Source organism: Manacus candei, unplaced genomic scaffold (assembly GCF_025592945.1).
Source record: "Manacus candei isolate 608988 ecotype Guabito, Panama unplaced genomic scaffold, ASM2559294v1 h1tg000017l, whole genome shotgun sequence".
Classification (NCBI taxonomy): domain Eukaryota; kingdom Metazoa; phylum Chordata; class Aves; order Passeriformes; family Pipridae; genus Manacus; species Manacus candei.
In genome coordinates, this window is record NW_026138065.1 from 32820901 (window position 1) to 32847260 (window position 26360).

Genomic DNA, 26360 nt, shown 5'->3' on the forward strand with positions numbered 1-26360 from the left:
CTCAAACGAACTGATCAGTCTGAAAAGCAGTAAAAAGAGGTGCAACAAAACCAAGACACCAAATACATTTCAGTCAAATGGATAATTTTGTATCATCAAGATGATACCCAAGAATTTTATCGTTTCAACAACACAGGACTCCACCCATAGGAACCTGGGAGTATTAGAAATTGAATATGCCTCATTTAATACAATTTATGCCTTTGGCAAGGTCTGCACATGTCCAACGTGCATTCAGTTTTGTTTGCTATGGGCTGTGGAACAGTCTAGGCCTAAGTCAAATATCAAATACAACATGGGAAGAGTGCAAAGATAGAATAAAATTGCTTTCAGTTTTATTCCAAAAATGGAAAAAAACATCCTGATAACCCTGAGCTGTGGTGAGATGTCCTTTATGTAGGCTAGTTAGTTATTTTTTTATGGTAGCACGTCATAATAACACTATGATGGCTTCAGTGACACAACAAAATACAAGTGGCATTGCTCTTTGCTTCTAGTAAGGGAAGACCACCCACGTATTAGAAAATACACATTTCCTAGAAAGAAATGTTAGGAGTTCTGCTGTCCTGTTACTCTGAAAGACAAATGCATCAACTTAGGAGTACATTCTTTAACTTTGTGCTCTCTATTTGCATGGCACGGTGTGTGGCTGCATAAAACATCTCTAGTTCCTACTGTCCCTAAAAATGAAGGAGATATGAAAATCCAGCTGCTAGGCACAAGTTACAGATTCAATGAATTTATTTCCTATATATGATTAATAACAAGTATTTAGGTAACCTCCAGGTTTCATCAGCACCATACATCTTAAAACTTTGCCTTCCTCACTCTTCTGACTGTGCCTACAGCTAATACGGATAGGCAATAAAATATAAGCTTTTATCTTAAAACCCTTAGGCATAAGCTTTTAATTGCTTATCTTTTTACAGGTTTCATATTGGCACAACCAAACCAGTCCATATTCAATCATAACCTTAACATTTAGACATCTGCCTGAGCTGACATGATGCTCTCACGTTCGAACCTCGCAAGGGGAAGAGGAAGGTGAAATCCTTGGGACACACCTCAAGTTAGTTGTTGGTCAAGTAGGTCAAACTAAAGGGTTGTCAGTTGTCTGTTACATATTTTGATGGCCAGGAGTCTGGAAAGAGCTTTTCCAAACTATGCCTGGCAAAAGAAAGGAAAGCAGCCCTGCAGATAACTGCCTCTGGTTGCTTTTACTCTGAGCACTGAGGAAGTGGTCTGGTAGAAAATGATGGTATGTGGTCATACAACTGAAGTGTGCACGTGCTTATAACCTACAGGCATCCAGTGCACAAAGATGGGAGAGACTGCAATAACAAAGGCTACTGTTAAGTACTTCATTTTGTAATTTTTGTAATTATCTGGTAGCCTCCTTTTGCCTTTTACTTTGTCTAGTAATGAAGTAACATTTTCTTAGCAGAGTCTTTTTTGGGTTTTGGTTTGGTTTTCATTGTTGGGGATTAAAAGGATAAAAGAACCCAAGTATTCAGAACTAAACTCTAAACCTTCATAACCAAAAGCCACAACACATGGACTACTGGACAATTGCCTCACTTGGGCAACAGGAGACAAGCGTGTCTGCTCATGGCATTCAATTAAGAGCAAGACAGACTATTTATTTCAAGGCAACTACCTCCCCCTGTGGATGTTCTTAGTAGAGAAGAACAGCACCACACGGGAGTGAAGGCAGCCACCTCACCAGGCTGAGAAGCCCTAAATTTATTAGCTACCGTCAAAGAGAAGATTCATGTTAATGAGCTGGTAACAGAGAAACAAATATGAGGCAACATAATGAATTGGTTACTTATGTGCAAGTGATTTCACCTGATGGTCAGTATAGCCAGGAAAAAAGTTACAGTGAGCTCCTTCTCAGATCCAACTATTATAAAAGGATTGGCCAAGGCTCACCTGGCTTCTCTTCCCTGAGGTCACATAATCTTTGTCTTGAACGACATGTTTTCAATTAAAAAAAACAAGAAAGGTATATAATTCATACCATTAAGCAGAAGCGAACGCAGAGCTCAGTCTCTGATGATTACACATATTTGTAATATAACAGTATGAACAGATCACATGCAGGGATGGGGCCTCATTTTTCTGCTCTCAGAAGACAGGCAGTTTCCTTGTGTCCACCTTCCTTTCTCCAGTTGGCCCGGTGGCATGTGGGCTGAAGTCTGTGCTCTCATGTAATCTGTGCTGGAAGCCCAGATGAGCTACCAGGATGCTGCTGGTTCACAATCCCTGGCTCTCTGCCACGATGGGAACGTTCAGGGTTTTGGGCAGGTTGCCAGAATTAAGCAACTTAAACCACAGATGAGGAATAGCAATTTTCAAAGCTTTTAACTTTGTTAAATGTGAACTGAACTAGCAAAATGCACCTCCCTGGGCCCAAGGCTATCTCTGCCACATTTCAAAGGCCTGCAGCAAACAATGGAAGTGTTAGAGCTTGTCAGAAAAGGTCACAAGAATCTCTTCTAAAAGAAAGCACAAGGCAAACTAAAAATGAGAGTCACTGCCAATTCTTCCTAAAAACAGTGAACTCTTGTTGCTTTTGCAGGAATTTCTTTTGACAGAGCCATTAAATAAACACAAGTCATTATCCCACTCCTCTGAACATTTCAGCAGGCATGGTTTTTTCAGGTAATCTTCTGATGTTGGATCATTAAGGTGACATTGCTCCACAGAACTTTATAGTTACCCATTTTGTAAATCTACTGCATCATTTACATTATATGCACAACCATAGGCATATTTATGGAAGCATTAGTCTTTCCCTATGAGAAATCTTTGTTTTAAATACTCGAGAACAGAACACACAGATGTCAGATTTGTGCAGGTATTGCACTAACAAAGGAAAACAATCTCTCTGTTTGGGGGAGCTTAGAGCACTCAGTATTTTTAAGTCTGGTATTGATGACACAGTACCTCTGAAGGCCATAGTACACCTCTTGATTGAGAGTGGAAATAAAATCAGTATATATTCTACAATCCTGCATGAGGTGCTGGTGTCAATGAGCTTACATCAGGCATAAAGATGGATGTTCTTAAAACTACTTAGAACAGCTATAGATAAGTGAGAATTTAATGGAAAGAACTTTTTGCCTTGATAAACTACTGCATCAGCAGCTAACTCTATGTAAACAATCACAAAATGGAGATTAATAAAAATATTGTTTCACCCCTCATTGATAAGGAGAAGCTGTCCATAGATGATGGGGAGGCACCTGAAATTATACACCTTTCTTTTTTCTTCTTCTGTCTTTATTCTACAAGTCAGATGCAATTTGGAAACAAGCATTACTCATACAGACACAAAAAGGTGAAATTTCAGCCCCGTGTGGAAACAGCTTAGATAAGCCAGATGCTTCCAGATCAGCTGAACACATTGAATGTAATCCTAGGGTACTGGAAGAACCAATATAAAACAACATCTGAAATGAATGGACAGTCTGAAAACTTGAACATAGGGGAGATATTAGAAAAGTAGGAAAATACTACATTCCTTTCCAGTCTCTAAATGCATAAGAAAAAGACAAATTGGAAGAACGCAGACAAGCTAATGAAAAAGAAGCAGAACAAATAATTAAGGTGCTTCTTAGCACATGAAAGTTAAAAGAAGACAAGGAACAAACATTATTTGCCATGAACAAATCATGACTAGCAGTCCAAGTTCCTTCTACAACAGGGAAGCAGGTAGGGGTGGGCAGAAGCATCACATAACATTATGAATGCAGTTGAGCTCTTTTAATTGTCTCTCAAGATGCTCTCATAAAGGAAGCACGGAAAACAGTGCCTTAATGAGACTAACAGAGGTGCAAAACAGTCTGGAAAACTATAGCCAAGACTAGTTTTAAATGATTGTTGGAATGATGCATTAAAAAGGGTTCTGCAAGAGTATTTCTTGGGTTCAGTGAAAGTCTGAATTAGGAAGGTGGACAATACATTAGACAAGAAGCTGGGATGGACATCAAATGCACTAGAAGAATTCTAATCACATAAAAAGGAGAAAAGGTCTGAAGGAAACAGTAAGAAATTCAATAGCTACAAGTGAAACACAGGAAAGAGTAATCATTTACATAAATGCAGAATGAGGAAGAACTGGTTAGGTAAAAGTTCTTCACAAAAGAACGTGGGGGAAACAGTCTATTCAAGCTGAACATAGAGTCAACAACATCAGGTTGTTGTGAAAAAAACAAATATCATACTGAGATGTACAGACAGGAATAAAGCTTGCAAGACACATACTGCCTCTCCCACTCCACTCAGCATCAACAAAAGCACAACAAAAATTTTATGTTCAGTTTTCTCTGACGCAGAGTGTAAGGAAAATGAGTCCAAAGATCAGGAAAAAAACCCAAAAGAGGCATGAAGTATGCTGTAGCAAATTTATCTCATTTATCTTACGGAAAAATGACAAAGTAACATGGTAAGTCTTCAAGCACATAAAACTCTATAAAGAAGAAAGAAAACCCTTTGTCCCCCATACCAAAATGAAGCTACAGGCTTTGATTGCAACAGGTCAGACACCAGGAGGAGCAATCTATAAAACAGTACAATGAAGCACCGAAGACTGCCTGGGAAAGCCATGAATGTCTCGCTATTTGAGGTCTTTAACAATAAGTTGCAGAAATGCTTCGTTTTGTAAAGCAAAACTTTGCCTTTGGGCAAGTAGATGGACCAAGTGCTTCAGACCCAACTTCTCTGTGTTTCTTAACTCCAGAGGCTACAGGAAAAGGACACAGCTTGCACAGGCTGCTGCCATCAGCAAGCAGGAGCCTGGCAGAGGTTCCCTCCGAGCACTGGTATCAGGGGAAGCAAGCTGGAAAACCCCCAATTCCCACCAAGCAACACTTCACACTGGCCTCTCACATCACCCACCAAAAACAACCCACTTCCTGTTTTAAAAATAAATCCTAGCATGGAAGTCCTGATATTATTTGTTTCATAAGCAACTCATGCAATAATTCGCCCTAGGTTAATAAGATCTCCTTGAAAAGAACAGTATATTTTTGGTTTTTTTTTCCCTGGCACAAAGCTATTTGAACACATAGAAAGTTCAGTAACCACTAACCACTCTCCAAATGAATAACTGCACAGAGTGTGTCTTTTCTCTTTCAGTTGTTTAGGAGACTGGCTATTGAAGAATTATAACCCCACCACTCCAGCTGCTCCTCAGGAGCACTATTAGAGAGAGGAAGGCTCTCTCTCATTGACTATATCTCCACAGAAAGTCACCAAGCCACTTTAAAATCTAGGATACATTGGAAAGATTTTTTTCATCTGCAAGGTAACAGTTCAAGTTCAAACCCAGGACAACAGTCAGAAAAACCCCCACCCAATTGCAGTTGGGTGAAATCAGGTATTTAGGCAAGCTGTAAGATGTAAGCAAACACTTGTAACCAAATCAGCTGGATTCAGCTCTGTCACAGCAGAGATGTCACAAGCAGAGTGAACTGGGAAACAAAAATTACCTTAGAGGGTTTTTCTTTTAAAGAAAAAAAAAAGATAACGCTTCAAAAAGTCTTCTCTACCAGAAAAAGAACATTTCACTCACAAGCACCATTCATAAACAACAAAGAAAACAAAAAAGCATTACTAAATAAAAGCAAATGAAAAATTAAGGGATGGCAGGCTTGAATATTCTTGTTTTAGTTGCCCAACAGAATGAGCATTATTTAAGCAGTGTGAAGGCAGATTGTTATCTTTACCTCTGTGAATAGTACCTTATTCTGTGAATAGACCCTACGGAATAACAGCCCCAACTCAAGGATTCAATAGCTTAATAAACATAAGAAGACTGGCATAATCTGGAGCTTAATTTGCATGCAGTTTAAATATTTTTGCTTTATTAGTTTCATTTCAAAATAAAAATACATGTAAAAGTAACAGCAATTCAAGTGCCACTTGGCTTAACATATATTTTTCCAGGAATTCTTACGCTATCCAAATTTGCTAATTGCTAGGACTTGTTCAGCTAAAAGAAGAAATACATATTAAATGAAAATATCCTTTTTGTTTTATAATATGTAATTAACACAAGCTTTTCTAGCGTCAACACTGGCAAATCTATCCTCTTGAAAAATACACACACAATTTTCATGCGACAAATTAAATTTGGTGTGGTTATGCTTTTAGCACTCAACAAGTAAAAGCTTGTAAATGAAAAGCTGAAGCACAAAGGTATGGCAAGTCTCATTTAAGAAATCAAAATCTTTGGGAGAGAGGAATTCTCTCCTGCAGAACTCAAGAAAAGCTGCTAATAATTAAATACTGCCTCTGATTAACACTTTACACTACATGTTTATGTTGAAAGTCCTTGTTTAAGCAGATTGTGATATAAACCTAATCAAATCACTGTATTTCATTCTCTTATGATGCCTGGCTAATAACCACACAACAGTTGGAAACTGTCAAAATATTTTACAGCTCAATTGTAATTCCCATCCAAGTCTAAGCATGCAGTAATTGGGCGTTAGCCACGTTCCAGGGGTGTTACAGCAATGCACAGCAGTCAGGTCTTCTGGGTTTCATTTTTTTAACACATGTAAAACTCCTAAATGATCCCCAGGATCTACTCAATAAAATTTCAAATTAAATATTAGTACATGGTCTGCAAAGATAGGTTTTTTTTTCATTAATTGAATGTATTATTTAGGTCAACATTTTAAAAATTAGCTTAATATTTGGAACTACAGCAGTATTTTTTTTTTTTTGTTTAGCAGTATTTTTTTCCTGGTTTAAGTTCCCTAAATTAAAAAAAAAAAATTGTCAGATAAATAAAATAGAAACAGTTTTTAGAAAAATATTACATTATAAGTATTGCAATATTAAAAGCTTTGAGACAAAATGCTGATTTTGAATTCAAGGAACAAATTTTGCAGATATGAGAAGTATTCCAAGCTGCTGAGGGAGAGGAGGAATGGAAACATGGAAAGGGATTTTAGCATGCACTATTATACATGCAGTGTGCACAATACTCATGAGCATCGTGTCCAGATGACAGCTTGAGGGGTTTTCCTGAACAGACAACTCTATAGGTGTTTCTGATTGTTTGGGGTTTGCATTCCTAAGGCAGTATCAGAGACTCCCTGGTCTTTCAACACTATTCCAACCATTAACCCATTCATTAGTTGTCCCTAACTCACAGTGACAGACAGATGACATCGCTGGATCCCAAAGACATTACTGTCCAACGGATTAAAATCCTTAAGTGGTGTTATGGCTTTGAGCTTCCACAAATGGAAGAAAGTGTTACACTTTAAGTGTCTTTTGGACTTAATTTACATGGCGTGTTAAATAAAATTAAGCACTCCTGAAAAGTTCTCGACTGGTCCCCAGATGATGCAATGATTAACGTGTTTCTGGTGTGAGCTGCTCCTGATTCCAAACACTCATCTGCAGACAGAACTAGGAAACTCCTGGATAGAAGAACTGCACCAGAGGACTTCAGTCTTCCAACCAGTAGTACCAGTGCTCTTAGAAGGAGCTGTGGGGGAAGGTATTGATTGCTCTCCCTTAGGTTGGGGGATGAGATCAGATTTATCAGAGAACCCCAATGAGCTACAGGGGGGCAAATTTCAGCCAGCACAAATGGAGAAAACTCACACTCAAGCCTCATACATCATCTTTAACGTGTCTGATCATGTCCAGGTGTTACAAATGTAGAGCACTTATCACTCACACATCTCAGTCTCCTGCAATACTTTTCACTGCACAAGCACCTCAGGATAGGTGGAGGAGGGAAAAGAAGGGAGCCTTCATTCCTACACAGGAACTTCCATGCTTTGGGAAGTGTAAATTAGAGCATTACTACTAGTCTGACAGTAAGTTTGCTAATAAATGTGTAGCAACATATCTAATTGCATAACGAGAGATTAAATGATTATGACAATCTTTGAAATGGGAAACATAAAGGGAAGAGAAAGTTAATGTAAGGGAGAGCTCTGGTAACACAGCAAAATAGCTGCAATTTCAAAACTTTGATAAATTTATAAAAGCCAACTGCTCTAAATAAGCTTCCAGTGGAATCTATAAAGTTGATTCTAATACTTAGTGTTAGTTCCAAGTTACACGAGCTTCTAAAAATTATTTAAAGGTTAGGACTCATCATCTTAATAACATGGGCTTTTCAGATTCTAGGCAGCAGAAGCATGACCCAAGACATGGCTGGGAAACAAGTACAGTGATATCATTTGACTAAGACCTCTCTTACCTTTGAAGCAGCACAGAACGGGAGTTCAAAGAGCAGTTCTGCCCACAGTTAAAATAAAACTTAGAGAGTACTCAAATAGAAGCACTAGTGGGACAATGATGAGTTGATAAATATTCAGGGAGTTGCATTCACATAAGTTTTTTTTTAATCACATGTAAATACTGAAAAGGCATTTAGCAATTCTTTTTATTATCTTCCATTTATAAAACCGTGGCAGCGTTAAATGCTGCTACTTAACAATCCCTTTAGCAAGTTTGGGGGGGGGTGGCAGGAAGCGGAAAGGGGAGGGCACTGGACTCTCAAAAGAGGAGTTTAGGTAAACAAGATTGGTCTCCCAAAACCTCTTCTGCAGCTCGCAGACACACACAGTTTGGAAAACTCTTCAGAGCAGAAGTCTGACTAAGATGCTCCACACCAGCCTTAGGGGATGCTATCTCTGTCCATGAATTATGGAACACTACAGAGGTATTTTGTGTCCTAAATCAGACACAAGCAATATATTTGTAGCAAACTTCACTATCAAAAGAGGTCAATTCTTATGCAATCTAAACCTACAACTCACACCCAAACTCAACAACCAGTTTTTAAAAGGATCCTTTTAAGCTGAAAAGGACAAAAGCAAAAACAAGACCATAGTAGGATTTGACTTGTCTCTTAGTCCCTTTTTACTCAGTAAATATGAAAATACCCCATTTTAAATATATATTTTTAAAAATGTGAATCTATTTCTCAAATAGTTCCAGGCAGATATGCATTTCCAGCAGTGCTCAGATCATCTGGTTGGGGCTCCACACAAAGTCCATCAGTCATGCAGGGAGAGCGGAAAGGACAATGTTCAGGAGTTTAAGGATGTCAAATTGCTAAAACCTGGTCAGAAAGTAGGGCCACAACATAATCTTGCTTTTTGGGCATCAAATATAGGCAGAGCAACTGTCATAGAAACAGAGACTGAGGGTGATGAAGGGCCAGTTACAGCTTATATGTGCAAAAAAAAAAAAATAAAAATGCACAAGACCCAAAATATGGAGCAGTAAATTTCATTTGTTTGAGGACAAGTCACACTATTGGCTTCCTCCAAAAAATAAGGGAAATACTCTTCCAGAGATGAAAGTGCTCTGAGTCAAACCACCTAATGTGCCATGTGTTGTATGGGTTCTACAACTCTTTAAATACTTGCAAAAAAAAGACAGATTGTGATTTTAAAGCAACTATTTGTATGTCCAAGGAGACCAGAAATGGAAGAACATTTCGAAAATTTGGAGGCTCTCATTGGAATTTTCTTCTAGTTATTCCCTATTAGTCATATCTATGCTATATTCTAGTTCTATATCTGAAAACAACGGTATGTAAACAGAAAGAAAGATACTGTCCTAAAAGAAAACCTAATTCTAGTAGGCAAACCCCCAAACCTATTTTTTGCAAAAGCCTAATCTTGATGCTATACAGAATGTAAAAACAGTTAAATGCATTTGCAGAGAAAACTCCTTCCCTGGAAACCCCTCAAAGGCAATTTTTCATCTTCCTTTTTTTAAAAAAAATTATAATAATGTTAATATTCTAATAACATTTTAAGTACAATGGAAGGGTTGTGGTTACAGTTATAAGAATTTGAGCATTGAATCAATATTTTGTTTGCTGTACTTAAGCCTATTGATTGGGTTCTGGTCTACACACCCATGTCTCAAAACAAAAGACTGAGTCACATTATGTTCCTGAGTCATTGCTCTCAATGACAATCATGATAGACTACTTACCAATAGCACAGAGTGCCATAAGGGCACTTCAGAAAAGCATCAATTCTTCAGTATTGCTTTAAAGTGATAAAAAACAAAGCTTTCTGCAGAGTTCTTGAAAGCACTTTAGCAACATTATGAAAAGGGGTCATGGTGTTAGGGAATATGGTTGAGTTATGAAGCAGATTCTAGGACAAAACACTTTAATTATGATCTGTTAAGCCATCTGTATCAAATTACTGTCTGAATTCACTTTGTAGAAAGCCTGCATGCAGAAAGAAAAGCATATTTGTTATATACAAAGGCACACAAATAACATATAACAAATAACCATAATCATCACAGTAACAAATATATTAAAATGTAAGTTTATATATACCTATATACACACACAGAAAGAAAATACACACTATATTAAAAAATCCCCCAAGCTTACTTGAAATTACAGAAACAAATTCTGAACTATCTGTTTTATAAGTAAAAATTACATTCACTATGCTCCAGACGCAAAAAATACAAGGCAGCTAATTGGAAAAAAATAAAGAATACAAAAATAGAACACCATTTTTATTTATAATTATTTCCAATGGTATAACATTTTAGGATACTTTTAAAGCATGATTGTCTGAGTTGGATTCTAAAGATCTATTTGCATTGAAGCAAGCCAAGAAACATGACCCTTGCAAGGCTTTAGGATTACAGTTCTTTGTCTCAAGGTGTTGATGAAGTGAGGGAGAACAGAGCTACCAAAGAAAAGGAGACTGTACTCTTCCTTGTGGATCACCCTTCAAACACACAAAAGACAACTAAGGAGCTAGAAACTGCCCTAACCCGCCCCAGTTCATACTCCTGGAACCCTGGATGAAAAGATGTCACTTCTCAGGAATTTAATTCAGGATCAAGGACCTCATCTTCTCATTGCCTTCAGTGGACTCCATTAAGTCTCATGAACGTCAACAAAAATCCAGGTGTCTTAGGTGTCTGCATCCAACTGCTCTTTCAGAATATATTTCTATGCTTTTGCTGTGTGACTGTAACAGCCTTTCACACAGTTGTGCATTCACAAACAACGTGAGCAGTTATGTACACGTTTGTGAGATTAATGTTGGTTCCAACACTGAGCCCACGAGGAAATGAAGGCGACTTTCTTCAGCCACAGTGGGCATTAATCCACTCCATGCACATAACAGTTACGTGCTCTTGGTGCTAAAGATGCCAGGCATGTATATGAAGTTGTCCCTAGTGCAAAAATTAAATATAACAGCCTCTTTACTAAGGTAACAGAAATTAGTAATGAAGCCTCCAGCACGTAGAGAGCTGTGTTCTTCAGATATTCAATAGCTGTGTCCTTCAGGATATTTGATCCCAGGTAACAATAGAGGGTTTGGGGGTATTTTTTTTGTTCTGTTTTGGGCTTGTTTGTTTCTTTTTTTTCTTCTATATCTGTTGAAATACTCCTTGTTTGGGGGGTGGGAGACACGTTACAACCACTGAGTACACTTTGGGATGTCATCAGCTAGTGGTAACCCACAGCAAGCTCTGCTCTAAAGGAGTATGGGAAGAAGTAGGATAAGATGTATTAGAAGATGTTTTACCATGCTACATCCTCTGAATCCAAATGATTTTTCTACTGTGAGAGACTGCCCTCTCAACAGCACAGCTCTCTTTAAAGTGTAGTGTAAGCATTTAATCAGTGGATGTTTAATCAAGGTCTTAAATATTACAGTTGAACTGTAATACATTAAGCTCACCAATATTTTTCATAGCATTTACAACATGATTTTCTTAATTACTTTAGTTTCTAGCTAGCTCCTTTAAAGCCCTTTCATTGAGCTAGAGCACATGATTTCATTCACACTTTAAAAGCTTTTCCCATGAATGCTTTTCAAAGCTGATTTGTCTGAATTACACTTATGAATGATATTTAAATTTTGTGCATTATTCATTACTACAAACTATGAAGTATCACTTAGGGGTTAACACGACTATCTACTAAACTGCAAAACAGCTCTTGTCAATAATGAAACTAAGTAAGTTTCAAGGAATTTATTGTATTTTTGAAAGGTAACCAAATACTTTAAATCTACTAAGTAAAATACATATGTATGTCCTCTTTTTATTGAGATAAAAACAAATTCAGTATATCTAATGGGCACAAAAAATATAAAACTACTTAAGATATATCAGAAAGAGTTATTGCTTTAACTACATTTCTAACCTTCCCCCCCCCCTTTTCTGTAACAGTCTCTATATAGAGTGCTTGCACTGTATTTGAGATCCATCTATATGCTTCTCCACAGGATAAATCAAATAAAAAAATACCAGCAGGAACTGGATTTCGCATTCAAACTACTAATTCTGCAGCAAAACAACTTTTCCCCCAGTATATTCCATTTTTGTTTTCCTTAACTCAGGAGAAACCATGAACCTAAAAACATGATACCCGCCACAAACACCTCAGACAGCTCATATATAGCGACAGTTTCAGAGAACAGAGTTCTGCTGAAAGAATAGAAAGAAATAGATTTAAAAGGAGGCAGTGAATCAAAAAATCATGCCTTCAGCTCGATGCCAACAAAAACCAGGATCACTCAGTTCCTTTGGACTGTTTTCTATTTATTTTCTTTTCTTTTATGTGGTTAATATTTTAGGAAATTGTTGGGTTTTTTCCCCTCTCCCCCTTTTTTTGTCACCACAGACACTCCCTTTAGGCAACCGTGCATCAACAATCCTCCCACGTTCAAAGTCGGCTACATCTGTTGCTCTTTCCCATTGTTGAAAATTCCTGCCTTAATCCTATTTGACTTTATTCATGCAAAGGTCATCCTGAATTCAACAAATGGAGGAGCGATAGCAAGCACACTGTTGAACATGGTTAAAAATGCTGTTGTAGAACACGCAGCTAGTGTGCCGGCACTATCGCACAAGTACTTGGTTTATTATGCAGCTTCTTGTCATCAGAGCTGTGTTGCAATATGAATTGGCAACATATTTCTTCCAGCAACTCAGGAATACAACGTTTTCCTCCTAACTGGCTTGGTTTTCTCTCCTTAAAAAAAAAGATTTGCGCTCGGCTTGTATTTGCCAGCGAGCATGACTACAACATACACATAGAATACCTGACTGTTTCACATGCCCCAGGGCTTAGCTCCTGGCATCCTTGGCTTCCGTTTTTCTCCTGGATTTTTCCTCTCAGTATATCTCGCTTCATAAATTTATTTACTTGACCTGCCTGTCTAAAAGTAATGGTGATCGCTATTTTAAAATAAATCAGACAAAATTTTACCTAAAAAAATACTTTTACAAAGCAGAGCAGAATAGCTAATACTAGCACCTCATTTTAGGGCCATCATTGCACTGTAGATTTGCTTACAAATGCCATTTATTTTGGTTTTAGACTTATTCTTCTTTCCCAGCAACAAAAAGCATTCTGTCTTAGACCTGTGATTTATTCCTATGCTTAAGTATCTGATCCAAACCAAAGAACATTTAGCAGGAAGAGTGAATTAGTGAGCAAACAAAAGTTAACTATCAGACTGATTTATGAAGGGAAGATAATTATTTTTGTAATATGTGCATAACTCATCATGACAGAAGCAAAGGAAAATTTATTCATGCACAGTTATTTCCAATTTGAGGTGCCTGCCAACCACGATGAACCAAACCCACCCCTCAGGCAAGCAGAAAACCAGGCTATTGTTAGTGTGTTCCTTCACTGGAGCACTGCACCAAGGGCCAAGGGTGGTGGAGACAGTACTCAGGACTTTATCTAAACCAGCCCCAACATAAAGCTTGAGGTAATAGCTAAAAATGCTACAATAACATCAACTTCTACAAATTGTGCTACTTGTCAGGTGCAAGGGAATACTGGAAAGAATCAAATTTTCAATTAAAAAAAGCTGTCCAGTAATCTGCTTGTCTGGCTATTGTTAAGGGACCTGATAACAAGGTTTAAAAACTGTACAGAAAAAGGATAGATTTTTATCAGGTTTTTGTTGTGAAGATTTTGAGGATTTTTGTTCTGATGGTAGTTTAAAAAAGGTCTTACGAGAAGTGTTCCTTCTTTCTTCTACCTCTTAAAGAGCAAAGCTTGAACTGAACAGGACTAACAATCTGTGAAGCCCAGCATGAAAATCGAAGCCCTCAGGTCCTTTGAAAACGTTACAGGAATGGCAGGAAGGTGGCCCTCCAGCACCTACATCAGGAGCTCACAGCCCTGTGCCATTTGCCTGTCTCCTCTCAGCTCCTTTCTGCTGGAGAAATGAAGGTAAATAACTTATAGGAAATAAAATAAAAGGCCCTCATCAGGGATAAGGATTTTCAGATTACATCTTCCAGAAGCTCCCCTAGATCTCACTGGGAGCTCACCTAATGCAGTTGTTATTCAGATGTTTCGGAAGGCCAGGACTCCACCTGACCAGTCTGTGTGCCTGTGCCTCATCCCCTCGTCCTCTGTGAGAGAAACCAAAGAGTGCTATGAAAGCCTTGACATTTAGGAACCACAGCACTCCAGGAACCTCAATGTTCCTGGCAGCTCCTCACTTCTTCTTTGCATTTATCCACTTTAGGGATATTTTAAGGACAGATTTCAGGCAAATGCCTTTGGCACTTCCGTGAGAAGAGCAGTCCCCTCCCAGTCCTGCAGAAATGGGTGCAATGAGAGACTTGTCTCAAAGGCAGTGTGGAGCTCAGCTCACCTCCGGAGATACCCCACCGCCACTCCCCCCATCTCTCTCCTCTGAGAAGCATGCTCTTCAAGCATTTAATTCACCTTCTATTGTGGGAAGTTAGAGCCCAGAAAAGGCAGTGTGGGTGTTTCCACCATCCAAAGGCCTTCTTCTTCTCTTTCCTGATCTCATCAGCCTTTAAACAGTTCCCGAATCAGGATATGAGTCTTATTTGACCATTCTTGCATTTGTTGACTGTTGGAACACATCATTCAAGGAAATGAATGATTATATAAATCATCACATATATTTACATGGGAAAAATTTAAGAAATTATTGTATTGGTGTTGGTTTTGAATAAAACATAAAATAAGTATTTTTTGTTAGTTTACCCACAAGCAACAGTGCTGGTATTTTAATGGAACATTGCAACACTGTGTCATACAATATGTCTGGTGGCTTTTCTACTCTCTGCCAGAGATGGATTTTTTTTTTTTTCACAGAATAGTGCACAATCTTAAACTTCCAAGTGGAAATAAAACATATGAAACTACTGCCAATACATATCTAAAGAGCATACTTTCTCCACAATAAGTAAAGTAATATTTTATGACGACCAGAGTACTGTAATTTGTAAATGTAAGTTAAATATAAAAATATGAAAATTGAGGCTTGGAATGTCACAACACTGGTGAAGTTACCAAAATTTATTTGCACAGACATTCTGCAGAAGGGCTAACTGGTGCAATCCAGCACTGCTGCAGGCACTGACAATGTTTCCATCCATTTCAGTAGGAGCTACATTGCACCAATAATGCAGAAATACCTTAAAGAGCAGTTACGAAAATGGCAGAAGCAGCCAAGCATTTATCAACCTGCATATTATATATATTAATTTGCAATGAAAAATATTTTACTAGGACAACTCTGGAGGCCTGTTATCTGCATTCCCACTATTAATAGGCATCTAAAGAAGAAAGAGTCAAACACCTAAATAGCAGAACTGAAAGTTGCCAAATCAAGTGTTCAAAAATTATGGTTACAAATACATTTTTAACTAGCTCACTTTGTATAATTGCATATATATACTTTTGAAGAAAAACTGATGTCCACAAAAAAAGCCTAACTCCAAATTACTGGAAGTTAATGCTTTTGAGTCCTCAGTCTGAGTCACCTAAGACCTGCCCTTACAGAGAACTGCTTTTTTTATGACACAAATCAGCACATCACAAATCATGTGACACAAATCAGCACTCTTTTCAGCTGCATGGCATTACAGTCAAGACAATAGCTGGCTGGATCAAGCTGTGAACTTGGAAAAAAAACCAACAACCAAACCACCACCAAAATCTGGTTCAAGAGGTTAACATTCACTGCTCCTGGACAGCATTCAGTTGCTCAATTGTCCCAGAAAGCAGTGCCTTTCACTGACCCTTGGCTCAGCACACAACCTGGATTTGTTCCCTGTGGAACAACATATACATGAGTCATGAGCTTTGCAGAGAGACCTGTATGTGATGATGTGGTTCCACTCCAGCAGGTGCTTGGAAATAGGATAAGACAAGAAGTAGGGTGCTGAGGTTGGGAGCAGCTCAGCTCTGCCTCCAGACCTGGGCATAACTCCTGCTATAGGAACACATAGGCAAACTATTAACTTACCTGGTTTTAGACCTAAAATTCTGAAGGAAGCATGTCTCAGAGAAAATGTAACTATAGAGCAGCATCTAAATCTTTTTGTAAGCAGTTTGACTGGCTTGTTACCAGAAAATGGGCACAAGATACTTCATTCAGAAGGGCAGAAAGCCACACATAGAATAAGGAAGGGCTTGGTTTCATCTGTAGTCTCTGTATCTAAAAATGGACTCCTGTTGGCACCAATCATGGGAATAATATGAAGGTAACACAGTCAAGTTAACAAACACCATTTAAAACTCATGCAAACAGTAATAAGAAATTGTATTAAAAAATGGAGCCTCTTTTATTCTTTAACACTTGAAAAGCTGCAAGCTGAATGACTTGTCTGTGCTTCCATATGATTATCCCACTGTCGCTCTGTTCATATTAAGTGAGCAGCTTGTGTTTCTTCCCATTAAAAGAAAAAATGTTTTTGGGCTGCATGCAAAGGCAGATTTTCTCAGAGTGTCTTTTCTGCACAAGTTTATAAGAGTAGATATCTTGCAATTCTATCCAGTACCTCCCAAGTCTTCCTTGGGCTTGATGAACTATTTGTCTGCATAGGGAGTGACAAAGATCTCATGCAAATGAGCTGCACAACTCCTTTTGCAGTGAATGTGAAGCTGAGAAGGAGCAAAATCACTAAAGATGTTCCAGAGAGCCAGGAAATCCTTCTGTGAATGAACAACTGGAGATACTTTTGATACCAAGAGAGTGAGTGATCTCCATCTCCCATTTGGAGTTTAATGTCATTTCTCCACTTAATTGCATTACTGCACCTGTGTTTTAAGATGAAGTCTTCCTACTGTTTGGTCACATGAGATTGATAATGCTGAGGTAAATAAAAGTGGAGAAAAGGAGTAAATGTAGCCTATGAGATCCCTGAAATCTTGGAGAGCAGTGCCTAGTGCTATATGGAACGTTACCCTTTCCACTAAACCTACCTGAGTGTTTTGCACTTTATCGCTAAGCATTTATTCTGAGTTAGAATAAATAAGAAGGAGAAAAAAAAATTAAAAATTACATGTTTTTTCTAATTCCCTTGAGAAGTGTCTGAGAACTTCTCTTCTTTCATAAAGAAATTTGTACCTCATTTGCTGTTTGAAGGACAAACTGTCTATCAGGCATAAATCTTTCTGAACAGCCTGAACAGAAGCGTTGCAGATACACAACGGATTACAAAGGATACTGGATGGAGATGGGTTATTACATGTCATGCAGAAAAAGGATTCCGTGTTTCTTATTACATTTCCTATAAATGTTTCATTAGAGCTTAAATCAGCTAGCTTGTCTGGCATGAAAGAGCAGACTATCACTGGGCATGCAAAACAATTAGTTTTAAAATCAGAGACAGAGAGAGCTTAAACAATGATGATGACAAAACAGATGTTACTACTATTGGCTTTGGACTATTAAGTGAATGTGTATTCTCCTTTTCCACCAACTTAAAAAGTCATCACAAGTTCTTGTCTACAAGCGCCAAAACCAATTCCTATATTTTCATGATTACCAGCAATACCATGACTTCATAAAGGCAAGAATGGTGTATACATTAATGATAGTCTTAAGCTGATTTATCATCCTGCCCTGGTGCTATATACTTTCATGAGTTGCAAGGCATAATTAAAAATCCATTCAAGGTAAAGTTCAAAAAGCATCCTGTGGTCTGATATCAACTCCATGGCTGTTCACATGTATTGCCAGAGAAACATCTATCCCCAGGACTGGAGTGCAGGAGTTTCATTTACTGAGAGATACTGGGTAGCCCAGTAGGCAGTAGTGAGTAGAGGAGCTCTGTGAGCTCCCAAGTCCCAGGCTGGCAGCTACTCAGCCTGCAGCAGTTACTCTGTAAAGCATGTCTTTAATGAACACAGGTTTCCAGACCTTGAAGACAGGAGAAAGGATGTGAGACCAAGCTGGATTCACCAAACACAACATGCCTGTTGACATTCAGTAGGATAACAGTCACTACAGAAACCTGATAGATTCATGAGCCATCAACATGAGCTTTGGTAAAAAACTGAACATACCAAATAACAGGAAAAGCCCTTCTCAGAATTGTTTCCTGAAAGGGAAGGGCATATGCTATCCTTCCAAAGAGTGAATGAGTAATGTCAATCTAGCGCAGGAACTATTTTCTTTTCACATTTAAAAATAACTCTATGGTTGAGGGTGATTATCTGTTTCCTCCTGTTCCCTAGTAAATAATTTTTCACCTCCCACACATATTCGGTAGCATTCCTGCCTCCTCATTTTCACAAATGCAATAAAATCCTTGATTGTGCAGAGACACATGGCTTTTGCTTCTCTACCCTGACACATAGCTGACAGCTCCAGAACTGATCTTATTTTGAATAAACTCAACATAATGCAGGAAGAAAAGAGATACTGAGACTGGCTGAGATTTCACCCAGCTGAAGTTCATATGCATATTTTGTAATCAGCTAAAGCAATGACAAGCACTGATATGCATGACTGATATGCATGCTGTTTACTGGTCTGATGCCACATTTTGAGCCTGAAATTTGTTCAATTTTTTTTCCACAAAGTCAACAAGTGGAAGAAATTTAAAATCTCTATCACCTCTGTGAGAGGCAAAACCTGGTTATCCAAACCAGGTAAAGGCCACTAACACATGCATGACAGCAACAAGCCCAAGGCTTCACATGGGCTTGACAGCACTGTAGCAGTTTGATGACTGAAGAGCTTAATTACAGCTTTGCAGTTTGTCAGACTCACCCAAATACAGTCAGCCATAAAAATATACCGCAGTTCTCAAGTCATTCGAGATGATTAACTGTGGGATAATCCCAGATTTCAGAGTTTGCATTTTAAAGACCTCTCTGATGACTCAGATTATTTGGAGGAGGTATGGAAGGAAGACAAGAGAGAATAAAGATATCCCTTTAGGAAGTGCAAGTAGATAATAAAATTTGGAGGCAAAACTTCCTCTAAACTCGTGTATACTGAGCTAATACTATGGGCTGGAGAGCTGGCTGGACCTTCATGGAGAGTTAACACCTTGCCTTATCTATACAGATAACTGACCCTTCCTCACCAGTACAGGTGACACAGGGACATCCAAGTGATCAAAAGAGTCTGCTCAAGGGGAAGACATTAAAGAGACTTGGAAAGGCTTTGCTACTACAGACTGTTCATCATTTAATGAACTTGCTGGTATATAGATGTTAATGACAGCATTTGTACTTCTTGCCTTCAGCAAATGTAAGGAACGCCACCAGCATGTGAAAGAAACATGAGCTCCAAATACTCTGTCAAAGATTTGCAGAGGAACTTTTGGAATATTTTTTCTTCAACTCTGAAGTTCTAATATTAGTGCTGTGTTTGTATAGTCAAAAGCTTAGCACTTCTGCTCCACAGACATTTCCTATGACAACAGCCAAGACAGGGAACTGAACCTGCTGAAACAATTTACTTTCTAGTCAGAGTTGTACCAGAGGCTTTCTGTGCCCAGCAAACTTGGACAAAACACTGAATAACATGTTATTTAACCTTCCTTTCCCTAAGTTTACTTCTATAGGACTATTCCCCCTACATAAGGGCATGTGCTAAGTTCATGTTTGTTTAATGCCTATACCTTTGAGTTGCTAAACATTGTTTCTATTATTGAGTAATAAACAAGTTATATGTGTCAACAGTCCAAGTCCTATTTGGGCACTATTTTATATTGTAGTGTGAGAAAACTGTTTTATTTTCTTTTCTTTTAAATGCCAGTACTTTTCCAAATTTCAAAAAGCATTCCAAGTAAAGTGCTTCTGATCTTAGGGCAAAACAATTAAAGCACAGAAAAAAGACTGTGCTTACAAAAAGCTTTCTGCATTGCAAGTGACTGTGCAATATTTTAACATACCCAGTCAGCAAAATTTTCCACTGTAGTGGCAATACAGTAAACCAGGACACTGCACCTGCTTGGGAGACCTCCCTAATGTCTCATATCCTCCAAAATCCTGTTGAAAAAAAAAATTAAAGCTTTCCTATAAAAGATAATGTCAGCATAGAGCTCCACCTTCCCTCACAGCCCTACAAAAACTACAACAACCAAACTCAGCAGTAACGTGTTATTTCAGCACAAAAAAGACATGAATGAAGCAGACAGACATATTTCCTTGCATGTAGATCTGTAAAAAACACCTCTCAATGAGCAATTTGAGCACAACTTCCATCAAGCAACCTGATGAAAATCTCCACAGATGCCTTTGCACAGCCTGGTAGTACCAGAAACCTTTTCTTTGGCCATTTTGCTTTGACACAAGGGCCAGTCTCCACCAGAAATCAAACAATGTGCCATATTTTTCATTCAGCAAACAGGACTGAATCCCATTTCAGAGCATTATAAAACTGCTATGCTTTGATTTCATATATCCCTGGTTGTGGTTTTGCATATTAAGAATAACTTGTGAAGTATAGTTGTAGTCTTCCCTACTGTTTTGTTTTGCAATGAGCAGACACAGATTAGATTTCTGGTCTCATAATCTTTAGCCTGAGTGAGTGGTAAAACGACAACAAGATCAGAGCCTGAGTGGACAAGGACATGTGCACAATCTGGCTGAGTAATTACACAGTGAAATTATATATATGACAAGTAGTTTCACTCAATTCTTAAATTAAACAAGAGTGGCTCCAATACAAGGCAAATCAGATGATAATATGCATACACTGGGCAAGATATGCTGTGAAGAAAGCCTTCTGTCCTCATCTTCCTACCTTTAAAACAAGCAGGCAGCATATGTGACATTCATTTCTAAGGAAGGTCCATTAACTTACACTATTAAACGTTTATTTTGTTTAAAAAAAAAAGCACAAGTGGTGCGAACTGCTGAAACATTGGAGTTGAAATCCACACTGACAGAAGTTAGCTGTTGTAGTAATAAAATATCCATGCCTCACATTGCCCTCTTCAACCGAAATTAACTCAGATTTTCCCTTGACAAACAGAGATGGATGTGCATATCTAAGTATTCTTAGTCGAAGCATTTGTAATAAACAGTTAATCTGAATTAAAGTAGACTGTCTTTTTTTTTTTTTTTAAATTACTTCAACATAGCTATGGAATTGGACACATATAAATCCCAATACAAATAAACAGTATCCAGTACTAAGCTCTTAAAACCCAGATTTATGACAGAAATGTGGAGACAGACTCTTCAACAGGGGCAAGGCTTAGCAGCATTAAAATAGATCAGGACAAAGCACTGTTAAATGTGATTTTCTTCCTTCTCGATGGCATATCCAGCTGGCCTGTAACACTGGTTACTAGAAGGCTCTTTTCTTTGAAACTGCAGTTGCTGTTACTGTTGTCATTAAATCCTTAAAGAAAAAATACAAGCTCCTACTGCTGCTCCCTCCCCATGAACCAAGTGAATAGAGACGAGCCAACACCTTATTAAGTGCAAGTAAAGCTTTTAAGATGGCCTGCAGAAATAAATAGGATGTTTACAATACACAGAAAGGCACTGTTAAGAAAAAAGAAATTTTGGAATGCAAAGCTTACCTTAGGAGAGGAGGAAAGCTCCCTTGATGCAGGAATAGCTGACACGTTGTCACCCATGCCCATCTCTGTCTTTGGCAAGAGGTTTGGGGGTTCAGGAGCCTTTCTTTTCATCTTCTTTTCTGGTTCTTGCAGCAGAGCAACTTTAATTAAAGCAGGGCTTGGTTTTGGTTCATAAAATGGATTTGATCTAATTAAAAGAAGGGAAACACATTTCTTTGCTATCTCCTTGGAAATTAAATCAAAAATAAGACCTGTTTAGAAAAGCCAATGACCAAAATGTTTTTATTATACCACGTAAGAATATGTTTTACCTTTAGATGCTTTTAGATACTGTTTCATACAACTGAAAAGTGAGTTACAACAGTTAAAACTTCATTGTCATAATTTCCATAAATTTTATAAAGTCCTGTAAATTGCAGACGTTTTACCACTTGCATAAAGCTAACTCTTCAATTATACTTCACCATCTATCAAAGAATGATCTGATTCTACAAGATCAATACCAACAAATTTGAGTGAAGTTGCTGGCTGTTCAACACTCATAATGAACAGAATTAAGAAAGCTTCATTATAACAGAGTTAAGAATAAGGTCACTGGTACAGTCGTGCTTCCACTTCCTCACTCTTGGCTGTCCAAGCCTGAAAATGTTGGCCTCCATTAGATATACAATCCACATCGAGATATTTCAAACTCTGTAGCATAAAGGCACCACACCATTTCAAGAACACTCTTTGGACAAGTCAACAGTGTAAGAAGAGCCACAGCTGACTTGTATATCTCTCTCTGCAGATACCAGTAGCTATCATTTGTCTATTTTGAAAGTGCTTTTTATAACTAAACCTCACTTAAGAAACAAGTAGATACAGTCCAAAGAATTATTCTTAACTCTAGCATTCATGTTCCAACTCTGCATTTGTTCCACAGCATTGCCATATTTTATATTAGTTTGATACATCAAATATCAATCAATAATACAACAATAATGGGTTTTTCTACACACTTAAAGGAGCCAGCAATTTTGTATTCTGGTAAGGATACTTATGGGAACCTTCTTTGCACTGAATTATTCCACTAATAATATTTGCTTTTCACATTTTGCAATCCAAAACTGGATGGTGAGTTATGAAATGGATAAACTAATTAATTCCTTTCTAGCCCATATTTCCCCTGCAAGATATATTTATCATATATCTCAAACTATGTTTACGTAACTAAGTCAGAGTGATTCCCAACAATCTATCTACATATAGTTACTGTATACACCGTAACTAACCACGGAAAATAACCTCAGTCTCTTGAAGTCCCTTAGAATTCCACTCTAGATGGAAACTAATGCATGCAGCATCAGACAAGAGCCTACCTAGCTAGATGCACTTAAAAATTCCCTCTAGGGATAAGAGTTATGAACTAGTACACGCTGTTTTTAAAGAACTAAAACAGCAGAATTTGGGGACAAGTGAAAAACCAACTATTCATCCAGTTGCCCTTCACACAACATGAAATTTCTCTCATTTGTTTGTAATTTTAGTATGAAAATGTCTTTCAGTCTCATAGACTGATTTTAGAATTTATTTTAATGCAGTTTACTCATTTCACTGAGAAAAAGGAAGCAATTAGTAATCCACACCAAAGAAAATAAGTCTGCTTCTAAAAGGCAAAGTTTTCCAAAGCAGATAAATGAAAATCAGGCATAAAACCTCCAGACCTTTCTAAGAATCTGCTCCTTATAGAAAAAGATATCCAGATCCTGAAGCAAAAGGAAAGACTAACACTAAAATAACTCATCTGTTGACTGAAGGCAACTTTCAGGTGTTCCCACTTTGCTGCCCATCAAGCAGCAAAGCCACCAGTGCAATCAAAACTAAAGGCAACACCAAAATAACAAGGTAATGGGAACAGATTGGTGTTTGGAGACAGTAGGAAAAGGAAGGTATTCAGGCTGGAGTAGAGAATGCATCCAGCTGTCAGTAGCTCTAATTTAGCTGACAGCCCAGCTCAGCTGCCTTTAGACACCAGAGAGTTCAAAGGGAGGTGAAAATGAAGATAAAAGAGATAAAGGCTGAAGAACAATGCATTCTATGGGACAGCACAAGGTTTGATTTAGTTCAACAAGTCTGCCTTCAGAACAGCCAACAGGCACAGCATGTTTGGCAGGAATTCACCTCTGTGTACTCTGAATTAGAAAGGTGTATTTTTAAGGTGTTAAAATTATTTTGGTGTGAAAAAAACACCTCATGGATGAGAGCAAACAAGAACTATTTTTTTAATTTTTGTGCTCCAGAACTGGTTGCACTGCATGCATCAACCTGAAGAACTGTACCCTCTGTCTGAACTAGAAGGAAGTGCTAAAAGGAGACAAGTCACTGCCCCTTTTTTTTCTAGAGAAGAACTTGCCTGAAAGCCAGATAAACCCTCACATTTTAGTCACAGAGACAGACACATACATGCACAGAACAGACACACACACGTGCTACTTTCTACCTTCCCCCTGCACTGCTTTTAATTCTTCTTACAAATACTGAGACAGATTTTTGATAAATTCATTTTAATACAGAAAAAAACCACCAAAATGTTTCTTTCCTGAAGAGGCTGTGAAGTTTGAAACCATGGAAGTCTGATATATGTCGCAGAGTTTGGTCCAACGGCTTCCACACGGCTATACAAGAAATTAAGGCCATGAAAAGCCTGGCTGAAAAAAGCCTTAGCTGGAAAATATGAAAGCACTTTTCTCTGAGATCAGACCCCTACTTTTTTGCTTTGGTGAAGTTATTTAATTGACCCACATAGTATGATTTGTCTGAAGAGATACTAGACTGTCCACCACAAAAATCAAAAAATCCCAGACGTGACAAACGACCTGGCATTAAAATATCACTGACAACGTGGCTTGTGGCTTCTTGTGCAACAGGCAGCTTCAGTAGATGGCAACTCGATAGTCTTGCCAATTAGACAGCATAATTCTAAGCCATACAATGATTAACGAGATAAGAAGCCACAGAGCCAAATGATATTGGAAAGCAAGTTTTATTCTGACCAATTTAAAAGTTATTTGGATCAGCGTTACCAGTAAACTGGAAAAAAAAATCAACATTTTATTGAGAAGGAAACCCAAAGCTGTCAGCATGGCAGGGTTAAAAGATCAGGCAACACTGCCAATCAGAAGTACTAAGGTTGAAGGCATTATACATTAAGTAGTTGTGAGCTGTGCTATTTTCAAATAATTGAATTTAATTTCACAAGGTGTGCTGTCCTTCATTAACAGGTTGCCACCCACCATTTTGATTTTAATGTATAAAATTCAAAAAGGCAAAAGCAGGATTTTCCACTACCATTCAAATGTCCAAACTAATGAAAGGCAAATGTGTTCCTTATCTCTACCTAGGTAGAGATCTCAATCTAGTCAGAGGAAGTATGTTTTGAGAGCATAGTTTTACAGCAGAATAAATAAATGTACTGGTTCATCTAAGTCCTTCAATACCATGCAATGCCTCATGATGCTTATGCTTGTGACTATGCTTTGCATGTGTTATGAAATATTATTTATCTTCACAACCATTAGTGAAATATGTTTCAATGAAGCAAATTACCCAAGGTAAATCCTTCACAGAGGCACAGTGAGGCTAAGTACCTTTTACAAGATTACAATGAGAGTCTGTTACAAAACTAGCATCAGAGTTCAGCTCTTGGGGCACTTTGTGTAAGCTCCAAGTCCAGAATCAGAACTAGGGATCTGCCGGAGCAGAGTGGGACAAGGGTCCAGATGTTAACTGATGTGTCCATGTTCCCAGGATATATCACTGCATTTCACGCAAAATATAAGAGGAAAATGCCAAGCAGTACATTAAATGAACTCCAATTAAACATTTAAGACATAGGGATAAAAATACATTGTAGTTCCTGAGTGACAGCAAATATCTTTCAGGAGCCTTCCATTTCTCATGAATTCCACCTATCGGGTTCAAAACGACACCTGGGGAAAGCACTTGACCAGTGAAACAAAATGAAACGAAATTTTAAAAAGTCAAAAGACAAGACATTAGGAGAGAGGTTGAAAATAATATGCAAAGTTGTCTAATGTCATGATATGACTCAGTTGTTCAGCCTTGTCTTGATTACACTGCTCAGGCCAAGTCAACACATCTTAAAATAGACATACAGCAGGAGAAATAACAGGGTCCAGAGACGTGCAGTGGAAATGATTAGAGAGATGAAGAGACTTCTGTATGAAGAGAGATTGAAAAAGTTAACTCAGACAAGAGATAAGTAATGGTGAACAAGCTAGAGATAGACGAGACAACAACTGTTTACAGCAGGTAAATCCAACACTACTAATTGTTGTTTTGATAAGCCAGCAGAAGAGATAGGATGGGATTCGAAAGGTAATTTATTTACAATCAACAAAGGAAACACATTTCATTTAAGATCTTGGTTTTTTTGTGGAACTCTCTGCCACAAATTGACACTGAAGGCTAGACTTTAATAGCTTTGGAAGAAGATTACCCACTTAGGTAAATAATAAAAGCATCAATATTCACAG

The 26360-nt window shown here is 38.0% G+C and overlaps 1 protein-coding gene across 19 annotated transcripts in view; it reads right to left on the reverse strand.

Moving 5' to 3' along the window:
• The window catches only part of EHBP1 (EH domain binding protein 1), a 212190-nt gene that overhangs the window by 86167 nt on the left and 99663 nt on the right, over window positions 1-26360 (reverse strand). For all 19 annotated transcript variants that reach the window (XM_051783616.1, XM_051783615.1, XM_051783631.1 and 16 more), the window contains one exon: window positions 21823-22009. In XM_051783616.1, coding sequence (XP_051639576.1) covers window positions 21823-22009 — 187 coding nt within the window. The remainder of the gene's footprint in view (window positions 1-21822; window positions 22010-26360) is intronic.